This window comes from Electrophorus electricus, chromosome 13 (genome assembly GCF_041902795.1).
Source record: "Electrophorus electricus isolate QZ-2024a chromosome 13, ASM4190279v1, whole genome shotgun sequence".
Classification (NCBI taxonomy): domain Eukaryota; kingdom Metazoa; phylum Chordata; class Actinopteri; order Gymnotiformes; family Gymnotidae; genus Electrophorus; species Electrophorus electricus.
The window spans coordinates 3842523-3857500 of record NC_137509.1 but is presented as its reverse complement, the minus strand read 5'-3'; the positions used below and the strand labels follow the sequence as shown (position 1 = coordinate 3857500).

At 41.5% G+C, this 14978-nt stretch overlaps 2 protein-coding genes across 2 annotated transcripts in view; one reads left to right on the top strand and one right to left on the bottom strand.

Moving 5' to 3' along the window:
* znf830 (zinc finger protein 830) overlaps positions 1–501 on the top strand; it is a 1176-nt gene extending 675 nt beyond the window's left edge. The window contains exon 1 of the mRNA XM_027028569.3: positions 1–501. This exon is cut by the window's left edge and continues 675 nt beyond it. Coding sequence (XP_026884370.2) covers positions 1–336 — 336 coding nt within the window. The 3' untranslated portion in view covers positions 337–501.
* Positions 502–1040: 539 nt separating this feature from the next.
* Positions 1041–5825, bottom strand: efcab14 (EF-hand calcium binding domain 14). Its single transcript, XM_027028568.3, has 8 exons — positions 5057–5825; positions 4799–4944; positions 4290–4435; positions 3720–3818; positions 3461–3568; positions 3037–3112; positions 2812–2928; positions 1041–2629 (listed from the first exon to the last, which is right to left on the bottom strand). Exons 1-8 carry the CDS (start codon positions 5230–5232, stop codon positions 2454–2456), a joined length of 1044 nt encoding a protein of 347 aa, XP_026884369.1. The 5' UTR covers positions 5233–5825; the 3' UTR covers positions 1041–2453.
* Between the last annotated feature and the right edge of the window lie 9153 nt (positions 5826–14978).

The window sequence follows — 14978 nt, the reverse complement described above, 5'->3', positions numbered from 1 at the left end:
AAGGTGCGAAACGTGGACACGCCGAAAGATCAAATGGACAAAGAGTGGGAAGAGTTTCAAAAGGAGATGCGACAGGTGAACAGCGCCTCGGACGCCATCGTGGCCGAGGACGACGAGGAAGGTCGCATTGAGCGCCAGATCGATGAAATTGACGAACAGATTGAGTGTTACCGCAGAGTGGAGGTTCTGCGAGCGAAACAGGACGTCGTTAAGGGCAAAGTGGCGAAGCACAAGCCAGAGGAAGTCCGCGAAGCGTCGGGAAGCGATGAGGAAGACGAGGAGGAACTGTTGCATGTGTTGTCCAGAGACTGGAGAGCGAAAGGAGCACTCGCATAGAGTCTCTCACTCGTTCACGCTTTCCTTTGCATTTTGTAATCTGCTGAATGTTATTTTTCGTTGCTTTGGTTGGTTGAATTGTAGGGTTTGTAGTTCCCACTACTTGTCCCAGCCGTTTCCTTCATTATATTTTCCTTCTGTTCTCCATTAAATCTTGTAACTTTATCAAGTGACATTACAAGTAGTTTATCTATTCCAGTCCCCAACCCACAGGCCGCCAACATCTCAATCTCTGTATTTGCAATGCTCTTGATCAACTCCCGGTCAGTAATACTCAGGACTGCAAATACAACCCTTCAAGGAATCATAAATCTGACAGATATATCCAATATTCCTTTCTTCACATATACACCGGATTTGTGTTCATATGGGACCCAAAGCAAGCTGGTAAGAGGATTCAGTGTTGCAACAATATAGTGTTTCCCACTCCTGGTCATTAGCATGCCGCTACAGCACACTTAAGTCTGTTAGTTTTTTCACCATGTGATGAAATTAATTGATTTGTAGTTATGGCTTAATTCAATCATCTCAAATCAATAAACCCAGTTGCTGGTAGACCTGAGATATGCAAGATTTAAATATAGACCATATACATATATAGTAGCGTCACAAAATCATCTGCTAATAGCATCTTTAAACACAGATTAAAAAAGTGCATCTAATTATAATTTCTGCAACACAGAAAGAGAATGGAAACACTCACATAAATTAGGACTTTGTACATGTTACATTAAAAAGCAACATGCAAAGCAAACCTGAATTTATTACAATAAATATACAATGCTGGGTATTTTACATGATTACATTCCCCAACCCACTCCTTCACATGAGCAATTTTTGAAAAATGGGCCCAAGCATCAGCCTACCTGCTCTGACATTAACCACCCACTGCCACGTTGCTATCACGGTCAACACTTTTTCCTGGTCTGGGGAACTGTGAGTATTCCTAAGTGGTGCTGGTTGTAGTTGACATTTACAATATAATTTCTCTCTGTATTAATTTTGAGGGTATTTCTGAACTTGAAATCAAGCAAGCTCAGCACAGGGCTAGGCTCTGTTCACTGTACTGCACAAAAACAATGACAAAGATATTGCGGGTGGAGGGGGAACGACAATTGATCTCCGTTTATTCAAAGAAGCAGTGCTCCTGCCATAGGCTAACGGTCAGACTAATACCCGTTTCCTAAATTTATATTACTAAACAATCAACAGATTAAGGTGACTGAATAGTTTGAAACAGCATAAAAAATACTCAAATCTAATCAGTGGTGGTGTTTTTTTGTTTGTTTTTTTTTTAAACTGCCTGTCAAGACCTGCCCTTCCCTTTGTATAAGAGGTGCGGGACGATTCTCCTCCCAGATACATTGAAATACTATATCTGATTAAGTATATAGTGTTACATTATTGCTACATCTGCTGAATAAACAATTAATTGGTAAATTAAATAATTTAGAAAGCTTGCCTTCTTAGCCCTTCAAATTGTAAGTTCAGACTGTGATTAGAATACAAAGGAAAACATCTCATTAGAAGAGTATATAAATAAGGGAAGGGGACCTGGGTTGTCAAGTTTTAGAAAACCTGACACCATGACTACAAACATTCAGGCAATGGCATGTGGGAATGGGTCATTTTTGAGCATAACACTATGGTTCTTAATTGGAAGGTTATGCACCAAAAACTGAAATATAAGTATTCGCCTTTGATTACATACTAATCTCTATAACATTTACATGTACTAAAACAAATAAAACTCATACATCATCTTAAGAATCTTTAAACAGGTTCTTCTGAGATTGATTACAGCACTGTAAACGGTTACATCGAATCTGCTGTCGCCAAGGGATAACGATGAAGTAAATAGTTCCACTGGTGACATTTACCCTGTGCCAATGGCGTGCAAGAATCATCTGTCCACCGCCTGTCATCTGACTTCTCAAACACTGATAAAAACGTGCCCACACGAATGAGAAAGAAAAAGTGCCGCGAGCCATGAGCCACCACACAGACAGTCGCCGCCGAGGCAGTGCTCCGTCCAGTCGTCCAGCCGTCCGCTGCGGTCTCCTCTGATCCCGTCCTCTTCATAGTCGTCCAACTAATTACACAGTTCAAAACTGAGCTCAAAGGGCAAGAGCAGCCCGCAGCTCCACCAGGGTGTACCTGTGGTCCTGGTCTACATCGTAAGGCTCGAGCACGTGGGCGTCCGGAGTGGCCGGCCCGAAGAGCTTCCTCAAGTCTTCATACGACACACCAACAGACGCGTAGCGCAGCTGCACTTTCAGGAGCTCCTCCAAATCTGAGGCAAAATAGAACAGAGCAAAGATGGTCTATAGAAGTATTCGCTTATGATGCTGTGAGAGGAAATCAGACATTGCCCCATCTGTGACAGTAGTACGGGCACAGTCTGTATAAGTGCCCTTCTCTCCCTCAACCACTAGGGGCAGCATGGGTGCAGGAAACGACAACCAATTTAGGCACCTTCAGCAGAGTTGACTCCAGGAAGTGTTACAGCTTGCTGCATGGGTGCCTTCTCTCTCCTGGTACGGTCCTTAGCAAAAAACCGTGGGTGCAGAGTGGGCTTAGAACTTGAAGACTCTGTGAGATGTAACAAAATGTGATAGAACTATGACACTTTGCAATCATACACATAGGAGAATATATAACAGCTTCTTTATATCAAGATCTGTAAGGACTGATACATACCAGAATTTGCATCATCTTCTGTCCTCTTGTTGAAGCTTCTGCTACTGACACTGGGATCCAGAGTCAAGGGAGACTCCTAAACACAGTAGATTACAAGCACAGGTAATTTTTAACAATCATGCTGTCTTCATAAGGAACAAAAAGCGGTTCACAGTTTATTGAATGGTAAAACCACGAGAAATGTTGAGATTAAAAAATAAAAAAACAACAAAAACAAAAAGAAAGCAGTCTTCATAGATCCAAACACTTTTAATACGGTTCTCAAAAATAGTGGAATATTTTTACTCAGATTTTTCTCAGAACATCATAACTGATGATCATAACTATAATTAAAGTCACATTCTGTACATGGATATTGATGTGTGTCTTTATGCATTTTCCCCCCAGAGCTCAAGGCACTGAAGCACCCAGATGTCTTATTTACCGCATCACTCTTTTTAGTCTCTCCTTTCGTTTGGTCCTCCATAAACGTCTGCATCATCTTTACATCATGTTGAACACTAGTAAGTGTGCTGCCAATTGTAGCAACACTCTACAGGGAGCAAGCACAAATACGTAAAGACATCAGGTATTATACCCTTAAAAACAAATCTATATATGAAATAACTTGTACTGATGACTGTGTAGTTTTTGAGAAGAGATTACTATTATTTTTATTTTCCAAGGCTTTTGGGACGTCTTACCTTTTGGAGCTCTTCCACCGTCACTGGCAATGTAATCAAATCTGATGCTGATTTAATGTTTGCCTTGAGGAGGTTTACAGCAGACTCCAGTGTACTTATCTACATGTACAGGGAAAAAAAACAACAACTCTCAAATGAAATTTCCCATAACAGGGTTTTATCTTACTGCTCTTTTGCATTAGATGTTCCCAGGTGGGATATTCTTTTCACTCAGATTCGCTAGATTGTACAGATGGCATTATACCACAACGAGCCAAGTCGGAAGGTGTAAAGCGTTTGAGTGTAAGGATTCATGAGGCCTGTGGTGTGAAGGAACTTGAAAGTGGTCATCCAATTTCACTGCATGGAAACAACTTTGCTCACATGCACTGCACTGTATACTTTGGGCACTTGTTCTTTTCACGCAGCTGTGAAAGTTGAATGGTGGACTTAATGCACAACATGTAATGTCCCAGAAAATAAAATACATATAATATACATGGACAGTCAGAAACGTTAAGCTGAGTGTCATTATTAGTAAAGCAAACTAAACAAAAAGCACCTAGCATAATATGCTTGTAGGGGATGTACCTTCCTGTTCATGTTGGTAAGATTGAACCACAGTTTGGTCAAGCCTTTGTCTCCGCTCTCCATGTTCTCCAACATCTTCTGTTTTGCTTTCAGCTCCTCACTGAGCTTTGGTATTTCATGTGAAGAAGCCGTCTGAGCTGATTCCACTGTAAATACAAACACAAATCCTTCAAACGGTTACGCTGTCAGGGTGCTCATGCGTGGCTGAACTGCTGTTGTGCATGTGTTCTAGAACAGACTGTTCAATACACAGATAACTGTCAAAGTGTAATATAACATGGTTTAGCAACTTTGCAGGCCATTTGTTTTTAACAACTTACATTTAAATGGTTTTATGGCTTAATCATTTTATGCATTTATGTGGCAAAAGCATGCAGTGAACACAAAAACATTTTGGTCATTAAGAAAACTAGCTATAAAATAATAGTAATATTTGGGTTTTGGAGCAAATCGATAAAATATACTGAACAGACTACAAGTTCCACAGACTGTGTTCACTTCTAACTTACTAGTGCGAAGTTTCTCTTTGAGGGAATCCAGATCTTCCTTAAGTGCTATTTGCATCCATATCAGTCCTGCTATGGCCATGACGCAAGCAGCCAAAATAATAAATACGCACAAGGGGTAGCACACACTGCAGCACTGCGCATAACTCCTGCAGATAATGTAAAAAAAAATGCGCGTTAGTTACACTCAATTCTAAGCTTATTTAGAGTTATCACCTAGCTAACTAGGTAGTCATGTAGCTTATCTACCACGATACTTACTTTTTGAAAGCACCGACACTGCTTAGGTTGCTGAAGTCATCGTCTTCCGAACTGGATTCGGACTCAGAGTCCGGCGGCTCGGTTCGAAGTAACCTGTGACCAGACCCCTTCTTCGCCTTTTTCCTCTTGCTTTCGCCAAGACCTATCAAAGCATTGAGCTCTTTACGCTTCTTCATCTTCTTCTGAGGGGTCAATGTTCCGACTGACCCCGACTTAAGGCCGACCAGATCCAATGTTTTATCCAGTTTGATTTGTTGACAGCTGACGCTAACCAGAGTACGTAAAACCAGCTTTATTTACTTCCACCAAACGCAGCTAATTTCGCTGAACTGAGTTGGATAGGTTAGTCAGCTGGCTTGCTAACTGTCAGTTCTGGGTTGACAGTTCATATAGGTTATCTAACGTTTCTCTGCTCTGTCACGGGATGGCAAGAGATGATAAAACAACAACAACAACACGCTCCAGTAAAACTGCGACTGGCTTTAGCTAGCTACATTAGCTAACGCTACTTTACATGTCTAACGGAGTATCCTCCCAGTTCCAAACAGGACCATGGCGATTTCGGCATCCTCTTTGTTGTTTTTTGGAGGATTTCCACCAGCCGTAGACCTTACTTTTCACTTTTCGAAGGTATTCTCCCAAACGTTTAACGGTGAGCCGCTAGCCGGCTAACGCTCGAGCTCGCTTTCGTTGTACCGCAAACCGGAAGGCACGGGATAAGCGTCCCAGCCCTGACGCGCTTACGCGCGCGGCTCGGCCTCCGCCGATCTCACGGTCACGTCCCACCGAGGGGCTCGTGCGGCGCGTACGTCGTCAGTCCGTTTCAAAATAAAAGGCACTGACGTCATCACAGTTCCGACTCCGGTCGCTTTGTTTTAGTCAGCCCTTAATGCGCCGCATAATGTGCTCTGAAGTCAACGCAATGAGGCACGTAGACGCGTTGTATTTACAATGCTGATCGCTATCTGTTAATGTCAGCATGGACACTGTTTTTTCCCCTGCAATCATATTACCATTCATACTGTTATGCTTAAAACGGTCTTGAGTAATTCTCACTACTCTAATTAATTTGCATTATTTGATGAGCGTTTGTCTAGTTATCCTGTATGATGCCGTCAGTTATTTTCAAAAACACGCTGCTCATGTTGTATGGTTAAAGCTGTTTTCTGACCGCAGTTTCCACGGCGCTATTGAGTTTGCGCTACGTTGTCAAGCATCTGTCTCGTTATCCTAACTTATACCACACTCATTCCACTAATATTTGCACACGACATGCCGACCTCACACCAGTCTGTAACTGAAGTAATTGAGTACTCAGTTAATGCTGTGCTGTATATGGATGTATGTACCTGCCAGTAGATATGCACGCCATTCATAGTTTATAGGCTTCTATTCTATTCTATTCTATTCTATTCTATTCTATTCTATTCTATTCTATTCAAGCACATAATGACACAGATTACTTCGATACAGAGGTAGCCTACAGTCTGTGACTGCTGTCCATAATCAGTAGTGAACATACTCAGAGCATGTAACGTCACAGATTTCGAACGCCCTGGCAATGATTCATGTGTGTTATGAATTCTGAGTTTGAACAACAAATGGTGTGTGACAGTTTGTTTTCTGAGCCAGTGCATTTTGTGTTTGTGTCTTCATTTCATTTGCAGACTTTATTTTAATAATATTTTAATGGTAATTGGAATGCGGCACAATCTAGTTTTCTTGTTCAGGCTGCTTAAGACATTCTAGCACATTTGAGTTCTGCCTGTTAAGTCGATAGTGTGTTCACTGAAGTAGCATATTAAAAACTTGAGAGAAGGTATTAGGCTAGATTATTGGGAACTCAGTGACTCTAGAAATGTTAGAAAGTTGAATGTCAAAATCATTAAAAACAAATTCTTATTCATGAATTGCACAGTGAGGACAAAAATGTGATAATGCATTTGAAAATCTTTTACGCTTACACAGCAAATATTAAATTCCTTTGGCTGTTGCCTAGTTAGCACTGCTGCCTCACAGTAACGGTGACCCAGGTTCAGTTCCCAGCCTGGTCACTGCCTGTGTGGTGTTTGCACCCTCTCTCTACCTGTGTGGGTTTCCTCTGGGCACTCTGTTTTCTTCCCACATTTCAAAGGCATGCATGTTAGGTTGCTGAGTGTGTGTGTGAAGTGGCCTTGTGTGTCCGTGTGAGTGTGTGTCCTGTGTGTGTTGGGCTAGAGCCCATCCTGGCAGCAGGGTTGGTTCCTAGATTGTGCCCTGTGCTGCCAGAATGGGCTCTTGCCCCTTGAAGCTCTGAATTGGATTATGAATTAATTTGAATGAATGCTGCCTGTGTAGTCTGTAGTACATGTAATGGTGATTTGTTCTGTTGTTCTTAGTTTTAAAAAAATCTGATATATTCTTACCTGAACGTACAGCGTCAATTAAGGAATTAGAGTGTAGAGTACTCAGACATACCAGCCAAACAGTGTTTCATATCGTGACTAAAACTTAATAAAACCCCCTTTCCCTTTGAGAATATTGTGAATAAAACTGTTAATGAAGCCCTTGTTGCCTTTCAGATTACCAAGATATTCAAAACATGCAAAAAGTCATAAAGAAAAAAAGTCATTATGAAAGCACTGACCTTAAATGCTTGGCTACCAAGTCAAGTCTAGCCAAGTCCAAGTTTATTGTCATCCTTCCATATACTTAGAATACACTGCAACAAGATGTCATTTCTTTTAGTGTATGGTGCAATGCAGTAACAGTACAGCAGCACAATACACAGGATGATAAAGTGCGTATGTATAACACAACACAACAGTACAGCCGCACTATAAAGTGTGTATGCAAAACACAACACAATGATACAGCAGCACAATACCCGGGACTATGAAATGTACAACACAACAAGAAGAGTTCAGAAGAAGCAGAGAATATAGGAGATACAATCCAATACACAGAACATTAATCACAGAGGACAGTGTCTCTCTGCGCAATCTGGCAAGTAAGGACAAAATAATGATGTCTGTTTGGCAGCTGCTGGTGTATTTTCTGAGGAGGTAAACTGACACACACAGTCATACTAATAAATATGAATGGGGGGTGGGGGTGGGGGCCATTCCCAATAGCAGCAGCATGATGGGGGTTAGTGTTTGTAGAAGCAGGATGGGGGTGAGTGTCACTAGCAGCAGGATGAGGGTGAGTGTCTTTAGTAGCAGGATGGGGGTGAGTGTCACTAGCAGCAGGATGGGGGTGAGTGTCTGTAGTAGCAGGATGGGGGTGAGTGTCACTAGCAGCAGGATGGGGGTGAGTGCCTGTAGTAGCAGGATGGGGGTGAGTGTCACTAGCAGCAGGATGAAGGTGAGTGTCTGTAGCAGCAAACTAATCCCTGCCTCTAATGCTATACCTGGCAACATGGTAATTCCCTGTGCTTATTCAATGATGTACAAGAAAGTTACCTTAGTAACTTAGTAAAGTTACCTTCATAGTCCTGGTGGCGATGGGAAGACTCATCACAAATTCGGGTGGGCCTAGGGGCAGCAGGCAGCAGCGGGTTCAGTAGCCTGACTGCACCTGGGCAGAAGCTGTTGTGGAGTTTGGCAGTGGTGGCATGGATGCTCTGGTACTATCTGCTGTACAGGAGGGTGGAGTGACTGTAAATGGGGTGGGTGGGATCATCCACAGTGCTAGAGGGTGGAGAGACTGTGGGTGGGGTGGGAGAGATCGTCCACAGTGCTAGAGGGTGGAGAGACTGTGGGTGGGGTGGGTGGGATCATCCACAGTGTTGGTAGTTTTGCAGATGCAGCACTTGTGATAGGAGGTGTTAATGGTACCATCTTTCACAGGAGTTATATTCAAATCCAGTTTTCTAAATGTTTTATCTGCACATTTGTGTTACTCATGCATCACATCTTTTGTGATTAAAAGCACTATGATTACATTTTCCATAGTGAAACACTGGCATTGTGTAATTAACTCAGACCATTGCGATTATGGACAATAGTACTGGTGACAAACAGCATATCATTTCAGGATTAAAAGCGCAGACAATTCCATGCAATTCCATGCTTAACAGTTCACTCAGCTTCACTCTAAAAAGTGATAATAATCAAACTTTGCTGTAAACAAAATAAATAAATAACCAAATGGCCACAGATCATGGTATCTGTGGGATGTAAACAAAGCCACACACAATCCTCTTTCCCAAAACATTACCTGCAGTTTCATGACTTGACACTTTCGTGTGGCCAGAGGGGACCCAGGCTTGATTTAGCTTTGGGTGTCCTCCCTCTCTCTGTGTTTTATGTTGCCAGATGTTATGAGTTTGCCGTCCGTGCTGTTTGCGCTTTGAGGTGTTGCTTTACAAGCCATCAGCACGAGGTGCTGCGGGAGGAGCTGCTGAGATGTGGTTCATTTTTCACGTGAATCGTCTCCCCAGCATGAATGCAGTGATTGGCCGACCAGACAGTTACTTCCTCTTTAAATAGTTCAGTGCACTATGGTCAATTAGTCATTACAAGCATCTTGTAAATATTGTTACTATACTTTTTTTGTCTGGAATTGAAGGGGTGGGTGCCGTTTTCGTTTGCATTTTTCCTCCTGTTTCTGTGCTAGGCAGCCAGAAAAGAACTGTGGTAATTTACTTCTCTTCATTTTTAAAGAAAAGAGTTCCTGGATTGGCGTTAGTTGCTTTGTTTATAAGCTGCCTTAAGCCCACCCCAAAGGGACACTCCTGCTTTGTTTTCTTTATTTTGAAATGTGATTGTTGGGCTTTTTATGATTTAAGATGATAAAAATGTTGAAAATCTACCAGAGTTGTGCATGTTTGTGAAGTTTTCATTCATACTGCTCACTTTGGGTCCTAAATTATTGAGCCCATGAGGTGTTTTGTGATCGAGCCATAATACCCTGACTCAGGTCAAATGGGTGTTCTCTCTATCATCCTGACTGAGGTCAAACCAGTGTCCTCACTTTGCCTTGACTCAGGTCAAACAGGTGTCCTTCCTCTTGTCCTGACTGAGGTGAAACGGCTGTCCTGCCTCTCGTCCTGACTCAGGACCGGTCCTCTCAAACGCGGCCCGCTGAGAGCTTCTCGAGTGGTGAATTTGATCTCGTCTCACCCAGAATCATGTCAGAGCTCGGTGGGGGCACCATCTCCTCAAAGCCTTCTGCAAATCCAGTCTTTGTCAGACTTCACAAAGATGTTTCTCTTTCTCTTTTTTTTTGTTTATTTTTGTAAAGACCCACGAAAGCCTGCTGGCACAGGCGAAGCCTCCACAGCAGGGCTCTTCCTGTTCAAAAGCTTCAGAGGTATTTCATCCGTTTGACGCTGCGTCCTTTCCGCTTTTTGTCCACATCCCGCATGAAGGCGGTTGGGGTGGTGTGTGCGTGGGTGTCGGCGGTTTGGTGGTGGCAGGGGCATCTGATTAGACAGAAACACTTATTTTCAATTTTCACACTTTGTTCGCTGTATGGGGTCCTTTAGGCCTCAATGAGACCGAGTCCGGTGGTTTTAGATGGAGGACCTTCTGCTTTCTGAGAGGAAGTGATTATTTCATAGCATGATGAAAATAAAATGCAGGGCTAGATTGCTAATCAACATGCTATTCTCTGATTGTGCACTTTCATGTGAATCCATGTTGGCATGGAAAGAATAGATGCAGGGACTATTTATTTATTATCTACTGTTTCCTGGAGCACAGGCTCTTCATTTGCTGGAAAGGCAGTTACCTTTGGTGCTGGTTAAGTTGACATTTTGAGGTACGGTGCAACTTAATAATTCATTATTCATCAGCCAATATTTATCAAGGGCCTCAAGAGTGCTATTCTAAGATCAGCTCTCACTAATCAAGTTATTAGAATTATAAGGCAAAGACTGCTTCTTTAGCAGAGCTTTGCTCTGAGAAATGAGATGAATGCAACCCCCTTTCATAAATAGAGCATATAAGATAATTATTTAGTGGGATCAGGCATATGTATCTTAATTATTTATCAGCAATGGTTCAGAAAGCCTGAAAGATGGCTGTTTTGAATCACCAAATTTTGCAAACACTAGAAGAGCATGAACTAAGTACAGAGTGATATTTTAATGAGATTAACGAACAGTTTGGAACTAGTTCTTTGACTGCATCTCACAAGTGGCTGCAGAGAAAGAATTGCTCAACAATGGAATTTCTACTTACTGTAAAATTGGTTTACAAGAAACAGCTAAAGAATGTTGACACGGTTTCACCTGCAGACTTTATGTAAGAAATAGTCATTTAAAACCTGGCTAGATGATTAATGGATTTTGGAATGTTAAATGTAGCCTACTATTTTATGTAGTTTAGCATGATTAAAAACCTCTCGTTCTGTCCAGGCAGGTTTTTGTCATGTTGTCTCTACATTTTTCTGTAATATGCTTTCAAAACCAATGCGCAAGTTTATTCTAACCTAAATATCAGGATAGTATATTTAACCGTAACATAAAATTCCAGTAAATTGCACACCCCGAGATTCTGAGATCACCAACAAACGTATGTTTTTTTTTTTTTTTTTTTCAGTTTAGCTAAAATGATCATTTTAAAAATACAAATGACCACAACGCGGCGCTGTGTTCACACTCAGTAACTGCGCTGCCTGACTCAGCGAAGTTTTGAAGGAAGGAAGACGTGATATGCTAAGGCACGAGGTCTTAAAATGCATCGGAGATCGTTTTTTCAGTAATGTCATTTCTGATCCAGGGCATCTCTATCGCTTCATGGTTTTAATCCCTTTGAAAGTAAATTTAAAGGTGAAGAATATTTTTATCAGAAGTACCCCGGGAGACCATTTGAATTTCATATCACCGCCTCTCGTCTAAGGAAACTCAATAGAATTCTCTAACATGTCATTCAAAAATGTGTAAATTGATCAAATATCACAAAACATGTTATTATTTAATCCCATCAGTTATACAAATCATAGTATTCACTTTTGTAAATTAGTTTTATATTTCTTTAGTCCACTTTCTTGAATAATACGAGAGCACAAATGCTGAACCAATCACTTTCTATTAATTTTTTTAAAAGACATTTATTTTAATTTATTTATTTTAAATTGTATTTAACATTTTTATTTTATTTATTTATTTAATTTAAAAATTCCTATCTTGGATAAGTGTTCAAGATCTGATCGGTACTGGAGACCTTTTGGAGACCTTAAAACAAAAGAAATGAGTCAAGAATGCATTTTACTTTTCAGTGATTAAATCATTGTGCTGAAATCGTTCTATCACAATCTTTATCACCAAAAGAGGCTGAAGTGAGCATCATATTTAATCTGGTCTTCAATAAGGTATTTTAAATCATTAAAAACTCGAGATAAACGTAAATAATACACATTCTTTCCATCTGCTCGATGCCTTGTCTATACTTTGAATGAATATAGTGCATTCAATTTAATATGACCTATTACATTTTAATTACATTAAAAAAAAAATACCAGTTATCAACTCAAATAAACATACAACAAAAATGGGTGAGATTATATTTATCATTATACACTCACACTTCTTTGTTTGACACTTGAACTCTTGATAATTGTGTTTGATAAATAAATCATTACCACAGCTGACAGTACCAAACTGATTCAACACTACACTGGATTACAGTTTGTTAGTTTTTATTCATTTGTATATTAATGCATTTATCAATCAGCATCCAAAGAATTTTCAATTTCTTTGTTGGTTAATTTTTAATGATGTTATGACAATGTAATCCTTGGTCTGTTGGTGGTGATTGATAAATATAGTGCACCACTACTCACAAAACCCCTTTTTCTAGACTTATTTACTCTTCGGTTCATGTATGTTGCTGTTTTACATAAATCGCTTGAAATGATTGTATATAGAAGTTTACATCAAAAACAAAATGAAGACTCACCAGCTCTGAGTTGATTGTATTATATTGGTTTAAACTTTTAACACTGTGGTGTCATGGCAACTGTTGCAATGTCACTTTGTCCCGTCTGGGCTTCAAAGGCTTGCTTTAGCCTGGTTCAGTTAGACCTTAGCAGGAAAGGTATTTTGGCTCCCACGATAAAGCCTTATTCATCAACGTCAGTGTCAAGAGGAAGAGCCCCGAGCGATCCCTCTTTGATGAATTGCTCCTGATCCAAATTGGCATGCATGCTGAACATGGCGATGAACTCCCTGAACACGCACATCAGATTTAATCATCGCGTGTGGTGTCAGCCTGGCCAGACTCTCACCTGCCATGTCCCCGAAGGCAGAGCGCGGGAGCCAGGAACGGGGCGAAGCCGGCAGGACCAGATCGTCTTCAGGAGACGGCGTGTCGGAGCGCTGGCCGGGATGCTACAGCAGGTTAGACGGGCTTTAGTACACCGCTGGGAGCGCTTGGTTATTCAGTGGACGGAGGCTCTGTTACTGAGGGCACATTGTGAATTTTCCCCATGGAGTCGCATTCATAGCCTTGCCTGAGCTTCCCTCCTAACCCACACACCCACCCCCACACACTCAGGCACTAAGCTTCGCTTATACATACGAGAGTAGTGTGTGGTTTCTGTAAGAGTGTTGACAGACTTTAATGTAATGCCGAAGAGAAATTGTTCAGTAGCCTTGCTGGCAAAAGAACTAAAGGAAAAAAAATAGATGCAGTGTAACGATAAATTGTGTTTTTAAATTAGTGGACTTGAATTAAATTAATCTATTACATTCCAGTTCAATCTGTATTTTATTAGATTTAAATGTGGCTGATAAACAAAATTTTACTCACCAAAAGTTTCTGAAGTCTTAATAAATCTAACCTGCGCTTTCTTATCAGCTCAGTGGGCTCCTGACGTTTTCTACCCACCAATCAGCAACGTCTCCCCTGAGCCCAGTTCAGCTTTATTGAGCACAAAACATGCACACACGCACAGTCACAGCTGTAAATTGAGGGGCAGAGGTCACGTGCAGCTGCTTGATGTGACGCACGTCGGTTGGGTGGGATGAGAAAGTGTTGTCTTTTTGGAGAAGAAAGAATGTGTCATTTAGGAATGCTAGCCACGTCCCTGGATTGCCTGAGCAAGGAAAATCTAACACTAGAAAAGGGGCAGAATGTTGCTTCCGTTTTTTTATTCTCATAGTCTCATAAGCAATGTTTGTGATTGGCAGAGGCACACAGCGATAACAGCCAGTTAATTGGACTGGCCCAGTCAAAACTAATAGAACTATTATATACTGATTGGATGAGATAACAATTACTGGCAGTTGTCCTGCCCTAGGTCCGTTCACATATCTAACAGCAGTGCAAGAATCAAATGTCACCTAGTGAAGCATTTAACATCACTAATAGCAAATTGGTTAAAAGGGGAAATTGGACTGTAATTACTGGGCAGATTGCTGGCCAATAATAGCACAGACACTTCCGTTCTATTACCACCAAGCACAGAACTGTCCTGTCCACGTGCAACGGCAGAGCCCTCAATGGTTCTCATAATTAGTGACAAACAAATTGGACATCTCTCCTGTAGGGTGTTTACGAAATCACTGGCACCAAAGCTTCCCACTGTGTCTAATCTCCACTCTGAAACCTTGCCTAACCAGATTTCAACAACTGATTTCATAATCAGTTATATGTCACTTTCACCAGGTGCGGTTAGCCGAGGCGTGTACTTTGCGTGTGACCGGGGGGCGGGGCCCGGCCAGCGGCTTCGTGTGTTGTGGAGCTTGTGCTGCGATTCTCTTTCTTAAGGCTCGCTGCCTGACAAGCATAGAAATGAGAGCAAGCATGCGGGGGGATGCGCAGGGGAGGCCATCAGTACAAATCCTTTTGCCACGTGCTGGATCATACAAGCATTAGCCTCATAAAGCCACAGAAGTAGCCTAAAAGATAAGGGTTACACTGTGCCAAGGTGAAATGCACTGTTATTGCTCTATCTCTCTCTCTCTCTCTCTCTCTCTCTCTCTCTCTCTCTC